The sequence below is a fragment of the Hipposideros armiger genome, unplaced genomic scaffold (genome assembly GCF_001890085.2).
Source record: "Hipposideros armiger isolate ML-2016 unplaced genomic scaffold, ASM189008v1 scaffold_92, whole genome shotgun sequence".
In the NCBI taxonomy this organism is placed as follows: domain Eukaryota; kingdom Metazoa; phylum Chordata; class Mammalia; order Chiroptera; family Hipposideridae; genus Hipposideros; species Hipposideros armiger.
In genome coordinates, this window is record NW_017731442.1 from 2872910 (window position 1) to 2886312 (window position 13403).

Genomic DNA, 13403 nt, shown 5'->3' on the forward strand with positions numbered 1-13403 from the left:
GACTAGGTGTGTCCATGCATCTGCTGACTCTCCCTACCCCTGACCCTCCAGTGTACTTGGTGTGCAATCCCGCCGTGTGTGCACTGAAGCAGCCGCGGGATTTCTGTTGTGTCTGCGTGGAAGCCAAAGAGGTGCCTGCCCTGCTTGTGGTAAAGCTATTGTGGGAAGAACTTGGGCTGCAGTGTTGTGAGAAGGGATCTTGATGGGCCTCCGGTCCTCGGGGGGAAGGAAGTTGGGTGGGGGTGGAGGTGGCTTGGAGGCCGGCCCAGTGCCGCCTTCTGTGATAGTGCCACACTGGAACCTGTCGGCGTGATCACTCACATCACTCTGTCCTCCCAGGGGCACCTGTCTATCATGGCAGCTCAGTCTGTATATGACACATCCATGCCGAGACCCAGCAGAGAGATGGTCCGAGGGGAGATCCTTCCCAGTGCCTGGATCCTGCAGCCCCTCACCGTGGAAGGGAAGGAGACCACCAGAGTCATCTACTTGGCCCAGGTGATGCACCCCATGCAGCCAGCCTCACAGCCCCACGGTAGTTTCCTGCTCAACATCCTCGAGTGCCCAGGCTCTGTGACCCGAGAGCTGAAGACTCCAGGGCTTCCTGGGTCCCAGTAAGGGGAGTCAGTGGGGAATCAGGAAGGAGGAAGGAGACAAGGGCTGGTCAGCCTTCCTGAAGCTGCTTTTACCGGAGCCCAGCAGCCTCCTGTGGCTGTTCCCAGGGTCCACAGCAGAACAGAGTGAGCATGACCCATTCTACTCAACTCTCCCAGTTCCCTGACTTGACCTTTGTTATCGGGAGGTGAAGTCACTGCTTAGATCAGAATAGAAGAGCCCAGGGCCTGTGAGCTCCAGGACCATGCAGTCTGAAGAGCTCTCCCATCACGACAGCCTGGGGGACTGCTGGGGGCTGAGGTGTGCCCAGGCACACACACTCTGGAGTTGACACCTTTGACTCCCATCTCTGCTTTATTTCAGGTAGAACTTGGTGCTCCTGGTTTCCCCCCTCAGCTCCTAAGCTCCTTCATCAAACAGCAGCCGCTGGTTATAGCCAGACTGGCTTCCTTCCTCGGTAGTTAGCATCTTGCTGTCAAGATGGTGCTGCTGAGATGCAGGCCCAGGACGCTCCAGAGACACCGGGGCAGCTCTTGTTACTCTCCACCCTGATACAAGAAGAGCCGACCGAGGCTACCTGCTGTGCCCGACTGGGCCGACAGTACTCGGCTTCGAGTTGCCAGCAAGCCCAGTCAGTACTTGGTCACAGCTGGCGTCTGTGCACGGCGAGGGGGCCTGAGCTTGTGGCCGTCCCGAGCAAATGAAGCTCAACTCACCTCCTTGAACTTCTCACCTTTCTTTCCTGTTTCTGGGACCATGTGGCGGCCAAGCTGCTTGAGGACCAGGACTGGGCACAGCCAGCGGAGCAGGGAGCCTGCAGGGCTCGGCATGGCGCTTGCTTAGCTGGTAGGGAGGCAGCCATTGGCTAAGACTGCTACGAATCGGCCCCTAGCATTCAGTCCCACCATGGGGTGGGCTGTTAGAAAATACCCAGCAGAAAGCTGGTTTAAAAAACTGCTGCACAAACCAGAACACAGATTCGGAATCGTTTCTCCTTTAAGTTTTACCACTTTATTATTAATTTTTCCTTTCCCTCACAGGAGAGGACATTTGGGTCTTTGCCTCAGCCAGGAGTACTGAGCAGAGCTCGGTAGAATGAGAAGACCACTGTAGAAGCAGGTTGGACAGACCTGAGTTCAGGCTGGGGCCTAGCTCTTTAAGGGAGGATGGGGGACTTAGAAGGTGGGCAACCAGACGCTGGCTGCTGACAAGAGGAATTTCAGAGATGACAACCCGTCCTTTGAAGACCAGCGAGAAAGTAATGAACTCCTAGGGGAGGTAAGTGATTTGTTAGGATGAAGCCCAGTTCCATTCCTTACCTCAGAGCCTTGGTCCCAGCCTTCAGTGGTCTGTGAGCACGCCACGCTGCTGCAGTAGCCCAGCTATTCTAGGACGGATGGTTTTCTTTTACCTTAGCCTGGCTGAGGGTGTGCGCGCTTTGCATATTCTGCATGGTTAGCTGGAAGTGGTAGGGGTGGGAGACTCCCAGCCTCAGTTCTGGTGCCCAGAATCTTTGTGGAAGAAGACGACCATATGGGGATCAAGATGTGGCAAAAAGGTAAATTTCTGTCGAGTACAGCAGAGATTTATTTTTCTAAAAGTGTTTGCAGGATTTTTCTTACCTCAGATTAAGTTATTTATATATTGTTGATTGAAAGTTTTTAATTGCCTTTAAACTTTTATTTTTCTGGTTAATTTTTTTGGTGACACTTGGTATATTTAACATGCTATTTATGTACTCCCATCTATTTTCATATAAATCACTTATCAAGACTGTTGATTGAAACAATCAGAACACTTATAAATTAAAATTCTGATATGTACTTTTATTAGTGAAGGTAGCCTAAGTGTGTCACTTGAGCTCAGAATTTAGCCTGAAGATTATAATGGCAGTAACTCCTCGTGGCCCAGTTTCAAGTTACACAGTTTACATGGGTATACTGAGCGCCTCCGAGCTCGGCACTGCTTTAAAGGCACGTAAATAGCAACCAGATTAGTTGTCCAATTATAGCCAGCTGTAGCCCCAAAAACGAACAATGAGGGAGGATTCCAGAAGTCATTGCCACACCTAACGGTGACCATGGTCCCCTGGAATGAAGCTCTTTAACGGGTGTGCACCTCTGGGGCTTCTGAGGCAGAGCCAGCAATGGAAATCCAAACATATGGGTAGCCCAGAGGTGACCTTGGCCCCTTGCTAGAGAAGGCACACGCCAGGCCTGTAGCAAAATGCAGAGGCCTCCATGGTCATGATGAAGTCAGATTTTGGTTTAGACAGGCGTTTCTCGGACTTCATTCATGTACATCAAAATCACCTGAAGAACTTGTTACACCCCAGGCTGGGCCCCACTTTGAAAGCCACTGTTTTTTAACACATAACGGAGAGCAGATATATAGAAAGGAACCTTGTTAGTTCACTAGCTCATTGGCTGCCTGTCTCTAATTCCTAGGTTACCTTACGGCCTAGCGTGGGTAAGGTTCACACAGGCCAGCGCTGATTTCCTGAAGTGGGCCCGTGCTCCATTTAACCGAGCGGCCTCTAACCCAGCATCCTTGGCCTTCAGGCTTTCTCCTGCTTGCCTGTCCATCCCACCTCACTCGGAGCTTTGTGTCTGAAGTAGCTGCTGCTTACCTCAGGGCTCAGCCTCCTGGGACAGTGCCTTCCTTCAGCCACACCTACTGGGTACAGAAAGATAAAGCATTTCTTAAAGCTCTTTTGGTTCCCAGGCATGCAGAACTTCCTGAGTTTCTGTAATATAAATTGGACTTAATGGACAACGATAAAGGCCTTTGAAAAGGAAGAGACTAAGAAAAAAGGTCAGCTGTAGAAACTTGTTAAAGGAGTGGGTAGGATAAGCTGAAGGGAAGGCACAGCCTGACTGGACAGAAGCACGATTCGAGTGGTGATTGAGAGAGCACCCTGTGGGACTTACTGTGAGGAAGGGCGCCCTGCCAGCTTTCCTAAGTCACATGGCAGAGCCTTCTGGGCTGAGACTCGTACCCTTCCTTGGGTGGAGATCTCCGAAAATGTCCCCAGAGAAATGCACAGGTATGCATAGACAGGATTTTGTAAGCCATTTCAGTAGGATTCCCTGGGTACCTTTTAACACAGCAGAGCCTGAATCTCAACACAAGGCCAAAGTAGAAAAACCGTGACTTTTACAGGAATGAACTTAATGCACATTTATCAAGGCAGTGTTTTCTTCGTCAAAAACCAGTGGATCATTTATAGACATGTAGAATGCTTTTGTTCTGAGCCAAATCACCCCCACCCTCCACAGCCCTAACAAGCATAATAAGAGCTGCCCCACCATCTAGTTGAGTAGGGAGTATCTGGTGAGTGGAAACCTATCTGAAACATACTAAACCTTTCAAGGGAGTTGCACAGCAGCCAGTATTGTCAGCAATGAATTACCGGACCCCAGGCCTTCTAGCTTGGAGGGTCTCATGTGCTGGAACAGGTAGTCATCACTGGGTGGCCACGCCATTGGTACAGCTCTGCCATCAACGCCCACCTCCAAGCCAAACCCGAGACTGCAGCCTTTTACAGGGAAGAATCAGGTGAAAATAACTAGACATGAAGCCCTCGGTAAAGAAAAAGAGTTTATTTTAAAAAGCTCTAGTGTTCTATCCTGTGCTTGGCCCCTGGATGGAGCTAGGGTTGTTACTACCTGCACAGGACTGAAGCTGGAGTGTGCAGGGGGCGAGCCGGGTTTCTGTCGGGAGGACCCACCTCATCTGTTGTGCATTTTTAAGGAGACAGCAGTCCAGCTCCTGGTGGTAAGAGAATGTAGACGCCCAAGATTCATGTTTTTAACTTTACTCACAAGTTAAGCAAAGTCATTTGCCTCTGTCATGATTTCCCAGACCACAGCCTTAAGAGATGCTGGGACAGCAGTAAGTGGCACTCAAGTCCACACACGTCATTTCATTTAGTCTCCAAGTCATAATCGCCAACTGTTCTGCTGCAGGACTGGAGTCTCTGGGCTTTTCCACTATAATCCTGATTCAGGTGAACCCTCCTCCTTCCTCTAGGTGGCGGGCCTACAGTCGGTGGGAGGTCAGGCAGCCACACTTCCTTCACACGGAGCAAGCAGCCTGGTTTCAGCTACTCCTGCCCCAGCAGGGTCAGCAGGGGGCACTTGGGGTGGCAGGGGCTTCCTTCTGAGGGTTCTGATGAGACAGCAGGGCCACTTCCCCACTTTAACTCTGGGCTAGCACAGTCCCCCGGTTTGGCCGCACCAGCTCACAAGCTCTTAGCTGGGGTTCTGGCATCTGGGGCTCAGCTAGAAACAGGTTGAACAGTGTTGCTAATTCTTCAGCGAAGTCCTACAAGAAGAAAAATGGTGACAGAAAAGGCAACAGCTAATTCTGGATGGTTCATCCTTTCTACTAAAAATCAATCCCAAGTATCAAGCCCTTGCTAACCAGTGAGGAGACAACCTAGCTCATTTTTTCCCAGTTGCCTTCTACACTGAAATGGACTTGAAGTCTTGTCCCATTAAGTACTTCGGGATGCTCAAGTTCTGGCAGGGGGAGTGAATGCTGACCAGAGGCTCAGAACCATCTACTGCGTGCTTATCACCATCTGAGTACTTAATATGCACATTATTTCATCTTGACAAACCCTAGGAGGTACAAGTTATTCCCATTTTATGGATGGAGAAACTAAGATGAATTCTTTGTCCTAAATCACATTAAGTATTGGACGAGATTAAAATCCAGGTTATGGATTTTACAAACCCACATTCACTATGCCGTGTTCTCCAACTACCTGCCTTCCATTTTCCCTTCTCCACTGACAATCCTTCATACAGTATCTGCTCAAATGTGAAGAAGGCCTACCAGAACAACCACTACATTTCAGGGTGGTCCTGAAGACACTTGACAGAAATCCACTGAGCTTTGGGAAGATGCTAAGTGCCAGGCACCAACCATCACTTGCCCCTTTTCAGGATAAAAGGGACATATGACACCCCGTTCTCTCTCTAGGTAAGCGATGAGGACTCCTTACCCCTGGCCACTGGGCCTCACGGAGGCTGTCCAGGCAGGTCTCTATCTCTGACCGTCTCATTAGACCTTTTTCTACCAGCTCCCGGAGCAAGAACAGCAGCAGGTCCCACTGCAACACACATACAGGAGGAGGTCAGGGTGGCCAGGACTGCACAGTGACCCTGACTGATAAGACAGAGCTGCTCAGGAGGAAGACCTGAGATTAACCAGCAAGGGAGCCCATTTTAGCACGGAACAGAAAAGGGGGAATCAAGGTTGTAACATTTGGGGTGAGTGGTGCGTGTAAGAACGATCCCAGAGGACTAAGCCTGCCCGTGCCCCCATCGCTCACCTCCCTAGGCCGAGTGTCTGCCAGAAGTCCCACGTTTCTTGGGCTCAGCAGCAGCTGCAGCGGAACAGGCACCTGAAAGTCGTCCTTCCACAAGGAAAGCAGCGTGTGCAGGAGCCTTCGAGCTTGCCCTCTGTCCAGCCGGTGCTGCGCCGGGGGCCCGAGGACAGGAATTTGGTCTGCAGCTATGGGGAGAGGAAAGCCAAGCTTTAAGAAGTGGAGGCAGGGTCAACTGGCCAGCCCCTGGGAGGAAGGAGAGCAGAAGTTTCATTCTAATCTTGCTCGTACCCAACCCTGAGATCTGGGGGATCTGGCAAGAGAGTGAGGTGACAGAAAGGAGCCATACCAAGGAGGGATGCTAACTCCACAGAGCACTTTGCCAGATGCTGCTCGGCAGGTGGGCACAGGAACTGGGGAAAAAACAAGGAGACCGCGGACATGAGCACCATCTTTAGAGGAGCAGCCCTGAGCCTAAGCAGCTGTGGTGGTTAGGCACTGGACAGGATGCCCATGAAAGCATCCTGCCTTGTCTCACCTGGCGGCACCGCAGTGTCTGGCCCAGCTGGCCTAGGAGCTGCTCAAGATGCTCTGGGGACACTCCCTCCTCAGGGTCCCGGGGGCCTGAGGCCAAAGACAATACATCCTGGAGACAGCAGGGGCAGGAGCCAAGTGAGCCACAGAGAATGTGGCTTGGAGCGGGATTAGCCAGTGGAGAAAGGCAGAAGGAAAAGGAAGACAGGGCCCCTGGGGTGAAGTGATTGGGCCAAGGTGCCCTTAGACTTCGGGCTGGGGCAGGATAGCACAGCTGAGAGAAGCAACCAGTGAACAACCACAGAGGGAAAAGATGGAGCAGGTAAGCTGAGGAAACTGCTGCCAGAGTTCAAGAGATGTCACTCGTCTTGGGACAAAGCCATACCTAGCCAATTCCCAGAGAGCGTCTATTTGGAAAGAGTTGAGGGGGACCATCCTATTGCATACACGCAGTATTTTCTATCCCTCATGCTCTCTGTTCATCTTCTCAGGAGAACCAAGGTTTCAGTATAGTAAGACTGGATATTAAAAACCAGTAGCTAAAGGCCACCTAGCCTTTTCTTCTCCCTACACTCTCCCATTTCAGTCATTCCTTCTTAGTCCCTAGACCAAATCTCTACTCTTACACTACTACCCCAGACCAGGGCAAAACAGTAAGTAGTTAAGGCTTCGCAGGTCATAAGGCCTCTGCCCCAGCTACTCAGCTTTGCTCTGCAGCACAAAAGGTGCCCTAGGCAATTTGTAAATGAACAAACCTGTGTTCCAGTAACTTTACTTACAAAAGCAGCAGCAAGCTGTATTTGGCCCACAGGCTGTTTGCTGACCCTGGCTCTAGACAGTCTCTGATTTTTAAAAACTCAAGTTAAAAGCACTCATAGATTATTTTTCTTGCCTGTTAACTAAACAAGCATCACTTTGCACATAGAACATTTCTGAAATCACACTCCAATACCAGGTGACTTCCCCTTAAAGACTTTCCTACTACACTAGACAGCCATTCACCACCCACCCCCATTACCACCTGTGGAATATGTATTTAGTCAGTTTTCACATCTACTCTCTCCCCTTTTCCCCTTTTGGGTAATTCAAGTACCAAAAGTCAGAAGAGCAATTAGGAAAGCCATTCAATTCAGCCCTGTCCTACCTCATCCCATTCAGGACCAAACAAAGTGGGAACTAGCTGTACAACACGCAAAGCTGCAACACAAGTACCAGAGCACACGGACATGGAAGAGGGAGGCCAGGAAAAGAGCAGGGAGTGGGGGAGGGGAGCCAAAGGGAGTAGGGAGCCGTGTACTTTGATCTCGGAGATGAGGTGGGAGGGGAGGGGAGCATGGTGCTCACAGGCACGGGGGCAGCCCCTCCGCTCCCCCCGGGCAGCCGGTTCAGGACCCTGGGCTCGAAGCACACGGCTCACTGCAGCTTTCACTTCTCTCCTGATCAGCGCTGCAGGTCAGAGGGAGAACGGAAAAGGGGTGACCAGAGCAACCCCGCACGGGTTCACCATGCCTACCCATGCCCTACACCGTGTCCAGCCGGCTCTGAGTCCCGTCTCCCCCACATGGCCTCTAGCTTCCTGCCAGTCCACTTCTGAAAAAGTCACTTCGTCAGCCACCCCTTGCCTACACCTTACCTGTGATGTTGGCTGACAACCAAGCACAGGCTTTCTCTGTTGCAAGCCCCACAGCAATGTTCTCTGCACTGCTCAGAACCTGTGACACAGAAGGACTGAAGAGTCAGGGGCCAGGGGAGAATTGGGGACAATGACGAATGCCCAAGTCCAGGGCTGACCCACCACCAGCAGCAGCCTCATATACACATTCACACACGCACACCTCTCCCACACCAACCGCCTAGCCCACTAGCTCCAGGCCACCTTCCTACGTACAGCAGCTGGGGTCTCCTCGGGGAGCAGTGCCCGCACGGCACCAGGGCTCTTCTTTTGGCAAAACCTGAGGAGAGGCAGGAGGTCAGTGACATCTAGATATGTCAGCCTGACTCACAGAAGGACATGTCCTGAGTGCACCAATCACATGAGCAGGGACGCTCTGCCTCAGGGGAGCACCACCAGCCCTCCGCCCCACCCCAGGTGCTGAGGGCGACAGGAGCCCCGCCCACCTGCTCTTCCAGTTCAACTTGGACTTTGTGTCCCCAAAACCCTCAAGTCAAAGATAGCTTACAGAGGAGGCAAACACAAAGAATGAAAACATGGAAGGATGTGGAATCAAGGATATGGGGGGGGGGAATCAGAAAAATAAAAGCTTAGAGAGTGGAGATGAGAGGGTTTGAACAGACTGGAGTCTCTTACTCCCGCCCCTGGGTCAATGCCTGGGCCCCATGGGGGCACAGCTGGGAACACAACATCTCCAACAGCTGGGCTGGGTCTCCGCCTTCTTGTCCTTGCGTCACCAGCTGCTCTTGAAGAAGCGACTCTGCCTGGCGCACCAGATCTGCCACCAGCGTGGCCCTGTAGTAGGAACAGCAATGTTTGGAGGTAGTTGGAAGGGTTGGATCAGAAAGGGGCTGCAAATTCAAGGAAACCTTGTCAGAGCACACTTCAAAGAATGTTAGCAATTTTAAGCCTTCCCCTATGCTGTCCTCAGCACCCCTACCATCTCCCCAACTGATTTTCCTCAGTTTGGCAACAAGGAATTAAAAGGGGAAATGGTATGGAAATGAGCCTGGGACCCTCAATCCATACTCACTTGATATGTTTGACACAGTTAGAGCCAATTCTCTCTGCCACGAACTCCACAGTCCTGCGCAGGGAGGGTGGCTGGTTGTGGAAGAAGGCTTGGGCCAGCTGTGCCTGTGAGGAGGAGCAGGCAGTTCAGTGAAAGGCTCCCTCTCCCTTCCCCACTGGCCGGCCCCCTGCCCTCACCCTGCCCGTACCTGCAGTCCCTGGGTGGTCCGCGGAGGCAGGGCTCCCAGGCTGGTGGTGGTGGTTGGGGTGATTTTCCTCACGAAGCCCCCACTCCGCCCACTGCTGCCCGATACCCATGAAGCGAGCAGTTTGCGGAGCTCTCCTGCATCAGGGAAGACCACGTGCTTGGTTCACAGAACCCACCCCCCACCCCAAGCGTCATGGACTTTAAGCATCTGTGAAGTCAAGAGGCTGAGGCACCTGGGGAGTGCCTAAAAATAGAACGACATATTAGGGTGTTAGACCCATGGGGTGCCTTTTGGGTACTCATGAAGGGACAGTCTAAGGACTAAGGACCACTGGGGGGTGGGGGGAGGTAGGAGAGAGAGGACAAGCATCCTCACCGATATAGGGGCAGCAGGTGTAGAGCAGGTGCTGGTCCACCACAGGCACGTCATCCTGCGGGAGAGAACGGGCCAGAGCTGGGAAGGCAGGCAGGATTCTCTTCTCAGTGCGCCACAAGCGGGACAGTCGGGTATGAGCGTTATGTGAGTTCAGTCTCTATCTTAGCTTGTCTCCTGCTGGGCCTCTGCCAGCCTGCCTTCTTTATTTCTGTGAATCCCATGGCACTGGCTGGACCCCAACACTTACCAAGCCATGCTCTAAAACTACTGCGTCCACCTCAAAGGCATCCAACTGATCCTCTTCCAGAAAGAACAGGTCCTCAGGGACTGTGGGAATCTGGCAAGAGATTAGGGCAGTGCAAGCTCCAATCAGCCTTCAGAGCTTCTACACCTTCCACTTCGTGGCTCCAGGGTTTGGGCAATCTTCCTCTGAAAACATGGTACTTCCCATACCTCTGAACCTTCATCATCTGGCCCTGACCTTGATCAGACCCAGACATCCCCCTGCCCAACTACCTCCAGTTGCAGTGGCCGCCCCCTCCTGTCTGCCAACCTGGAACAGCCAGCCCAGAACAGCAAGCAGCAGAAGCTTGTTCAGGAAGCACATCTCCCCATCACCTGCCTTCGACAAGACCAAGCTCCTAAAAGGTAAACGAGGGTGTCAGCTCAACTTATGCAAAGGAAGAAGTGCAATGCAGTTAAAGAAAGCTATGCCTGGGAAGTTAATTCTGAAAAGCAGACCTAAAAGGGACTGCTGTCGTGCGGGGGACCAGATCTCCGCAGTGCCCCCTCCCAGATCTGTACTACCTCTTGGCTGGGCCACAGTAGGAAGAGAAAAGAGCCAATGAAAGAGCAAAGTGCCCAGTGTCTTTCCTTGTGGACCAAACCCTGCCTCTACCTTGAGGGCTGGTTATGGCGGTGGTCCCACAGGAAGCACAGGCTACTCAACCCTCTTTATAAGCAGCAGCCGCAGAAAGGCTCTGCCTGCACCCGTTCTTACGTCTTGCCCTTTCTCTACTCACCGGTGTAGGTGGAGCAGGAGAGAGAAGATGCTGCGGTAATAGTCCAGCAAGGGCACAATGTGGTCGGCGAGAGAAAGGAACTCCACCAACCATGGCACTGTGAGCACCGCCCGACGCGCGCGCAGCCCCTGCTGCAGCAGAACCCGCACATCCAGGGCTGGGGGCACCTGGCAGGGCCAGAACACAGTCGGTGGGCAGGTCTCGAGACCGGGGTGCCCTCTAACTCAGGGCCTTGCAGCTCCTCCCGGCTCCCTCCTTACTAGAGCTCCCACTCACCTGGCTTCTCAGGGCCAGAATGGAGTCCTGGAGCTCACGGGTCGGGGGTGGTTCAGACCCCCGGTATGGCAGGAAAGCCACAAAGCCCAGGAATTTAGCAAGAAGCCTCAGGCTGAGCAGCACCACAGCAAACTGCCTCCGTTCACCCTGCAGGAGATTAGGGAAGTAAAAGGTCCTCAGCATAAGGATTCTAAAAGAATTACAAATCTGTTACAAAGTTCTTGAAAATACCCCTGCCCTTCTAGGTCAGAACCCCTTCAGCTCCGTTTTGCTTTCTAACCTGCCAGTCCACGTCTGACTCCCCATCTTCATCACTAGGCTCAGGCTGAGGCAGAACAAGGCCGTTGAGTTCCCGTATCTTCAAACTCAGACTATCCATGAGATGCTGATTAAACTGGAAGCTAGGAAGGGGAGCAAATAAAGGCACTTGGAGAGGTGTAAAAACCAGAATAGAGGGCCGGCCGAGTGGCGCATTGGTTAAGAGTTGGCTTGGGACACCAGAGGGCCCCGGTTCGGATCCCACATATGAGGGCCAGTGACACTGCCCTCCACAGCTAAGATGCTGAACAACAGCTCAACCTGGAGCTGGGCTGCCGTGAGTCGCTGGCGACGGCGTAGGCTGCAGCCCCTGTGGCAGTGGGTTGCCATGGGCTACCGTGTGTAGCCAGCAGCCAGCGTGAGCGGCCAGTAGCCGCAGTGAGTGGCCGTCCAGAAGCCAGCGACTGATCTGCCTCACCCAGGAAGCGCACAATGATGGTGCCAACTTGGGCCAGTGAAGCAACGTCCTCCACAACGACTGAAGAACAAAAAGGACAGAACTTGTCTGTTCCCCTTCCCCAATTCCCCAGCACCGTTCCCATCCCCCAATTTCCCAATTAAAAAAACAAACAAAACCAGAATAGACAAGAGGGGCTCCAGGCAGAAAGGCTCAGTTGGGCTGAGAGGGGTGGCCAAGGAGCAATGAGGTGACTACCCACACGGGTGAAAGAAGGAGAGCTTAAGGTCAAGAGGGCAGAGTAGGTAAATGCTATGCTCACCAGCTCCCACGACCACATCAAAATTACAGCTAAGTTATAGAACAACCATCACTGAGAACCACCTGAAACCTAGCTAAAATGAAGTCCTATAACTCAGGATATAAAGAAGCCATGTCAAGACTGGTAGGAGGGGTGGACTGTGTGATGCTTAAAGATCAGGATGGATACCTTGGCTGCGGAAGCACCCCCTAAGGAGCAAGGAGTCCAAACCCCACACAGCAGATGGCCTCTGCATGCCCTGTACCTCTTGCTAAGGTAACCCAAGCCCAGCAAAAGTGGCGACTGTTCTCCACTTGCATTGTAACTCCCATTAGGTGGCCCTCACGCCTGGCATAAGCGGAAGCTAGTCTTGGATTGGAACGTAGCTCCACCTAAGCGACCACAAGCCTGGCACAGTGGCAACATAATGCAGATCACTTTGGAGCTCCCACCAGGCAGCCCCAAGCGGGGCACAAATGGTGGCTGACCTTGGTTTGTTCCAGAGCCCCTGCCAAGAGGCTCTGGAACCAACACATCTGGTGGCCGGCTTCGGACTACATCAGAGCAGCACCCGATCGGCGCCACAAACGACACACTTGAAGGGAAGACTCAGCTGGCACCAGACTCCACTAAAGTGACTCTCACACCATGGAGTCAGCCCCCACACAAAAACCTGTCCACTATAGTCATGGTCAGCCCTCACAGGCAGTCAACTTGGGGGTCAATCCCACCCACTGATGTGCAAACAGCAATCAAGGCTCAACTACAACAAGAGGGCACACATAACCCACACAGGGACACGCCTGCAGCAGCCGGCTCAGGTGTTCAGAAGACTATGCCACTGGGTCTCACAAGACTCCCACTACATGAGGCTGCTCTGCCAATACTGAGAGATGTAGCAGATCTACCTAATACATAAAAACAAACATAGGGAGACAGCCAAAATGAGAATATAAAGACACATGTCCCAAATGAACAGAACAAAACCCCAGAAAACAAACTAAATGAAATGGAGACAAGGAATCTAGAGATACAGGGTTCAAAACACTGGTTATAAGGGTGCTCAATGACTTAGGGGAAGAATAGATTATCTCAGTGAGAACCTCAACAAAGAGGTTCAGAAACTGTAAAAAAGAACCAGTCAGGAATGAAGACAATAACTGAAATGAATAAGTTAGAGCAGCAGTTCTCAACCTGTGGGTTGCAACCCCTTTGGGGGTCAAACGACCCTTGCACAGGGGTCGCCTGAGACCATCGGAAAACAAAAAGATATTTACATTACGATTCATAACAGTAGCAAAATTACAGTTATAGAGTAGCAACGAAAATAATTTTATG

General features: G+C 52.2%; 2 protein-coding genes across 5 annotated transcripts in view; one reads left to right on the forward strand and one right to left on the reverse strand.

Moving 5' to 3' along the window:
* STARD9 (StAR related lipid transfer domain containing 9) overlaps positions 1-2444 on the forward strand; it is a 110754-nt gene extending 108310 nt beyond the window's left edge. The window contains exons 32-34 of the mRNA XM_019644955.1: positions 52-131; positions 340-498; positions 979-2444. Of these exons, the coding sequence (XP_019500500.1) occupies positions 52-131; positions 340-498; positions 979-1080 (341 nt within the window). The 3' untranslated portion in view covers positions 1081-2444. The remainder of the gene's footprint in view (positions 1-51; positions 132-339; positions 499-978) is intronic.
* CDAN1 (codanin 1) overlaps positions 2270-13403 on the reverse strand; it is a 23296-nt gene continuing 12162 nt past the window's right edge. The window contains exons 12-29 of one of the 4 annotated variants that reach the window (XM_019644950.1): positions 11330-11450; positions 11050-11196; positions 10774-10940; positions 10305-10392; positions 9999-10088; positions 9752-9806; positions 9377-9510; positions 9190-9293; positions 8793-8951; positions 8373-8436; positions 8118-8196; positions 7782-7930; positions 6489-6596; positions 6300-6363; positions 5957-6138; positions 5627-5734; positions 3546-4941; positions 2270-3291 (exon numbers count right to left, since the gene is read on the reverse strand). In XM_019644950.1, coding sequence (XP_019500495.1) covers positions 4816-4941; positions 5627-5734; positions 5957-6138; positions 6300-6363; positions 6489-6596; positions 7782-7930; positions 8118-8196; positions 8373-8436; positions 8793-8951; positions 9190-9293; positions 9377-9510; positions 9752-9806; positions 9999-10088; positions 10305-10392; positions 10774-10940; positions 11050-11196; positions 11330-11450 — 1945 coding nt within the window. In that variant the 3' untranslated portion in view covers positions 2270-3291; positions 3546-4815. Of the gene's footprint in view, positions 3292-3545; positions 4942-5626; positions 5735-5956; positions 6139-6299; positions 6364-6488; positions 6597-7781; positions 7931-8117; positions 8197-8372; positions 8437-8792; positions 8952-9189; positions 9294-9376; positions 9511-9751; positions 9807-9998; positions 10089-10304; positions 10393-10773; positions 10941-11049; positions 11197-11329; positions 11451-13403 lie in introns of those variants that run through there. The other 3 variants (XM_019644951.1, XM_019644952.1, XM_019644953.1) reach the window with 3 other exon arrangements.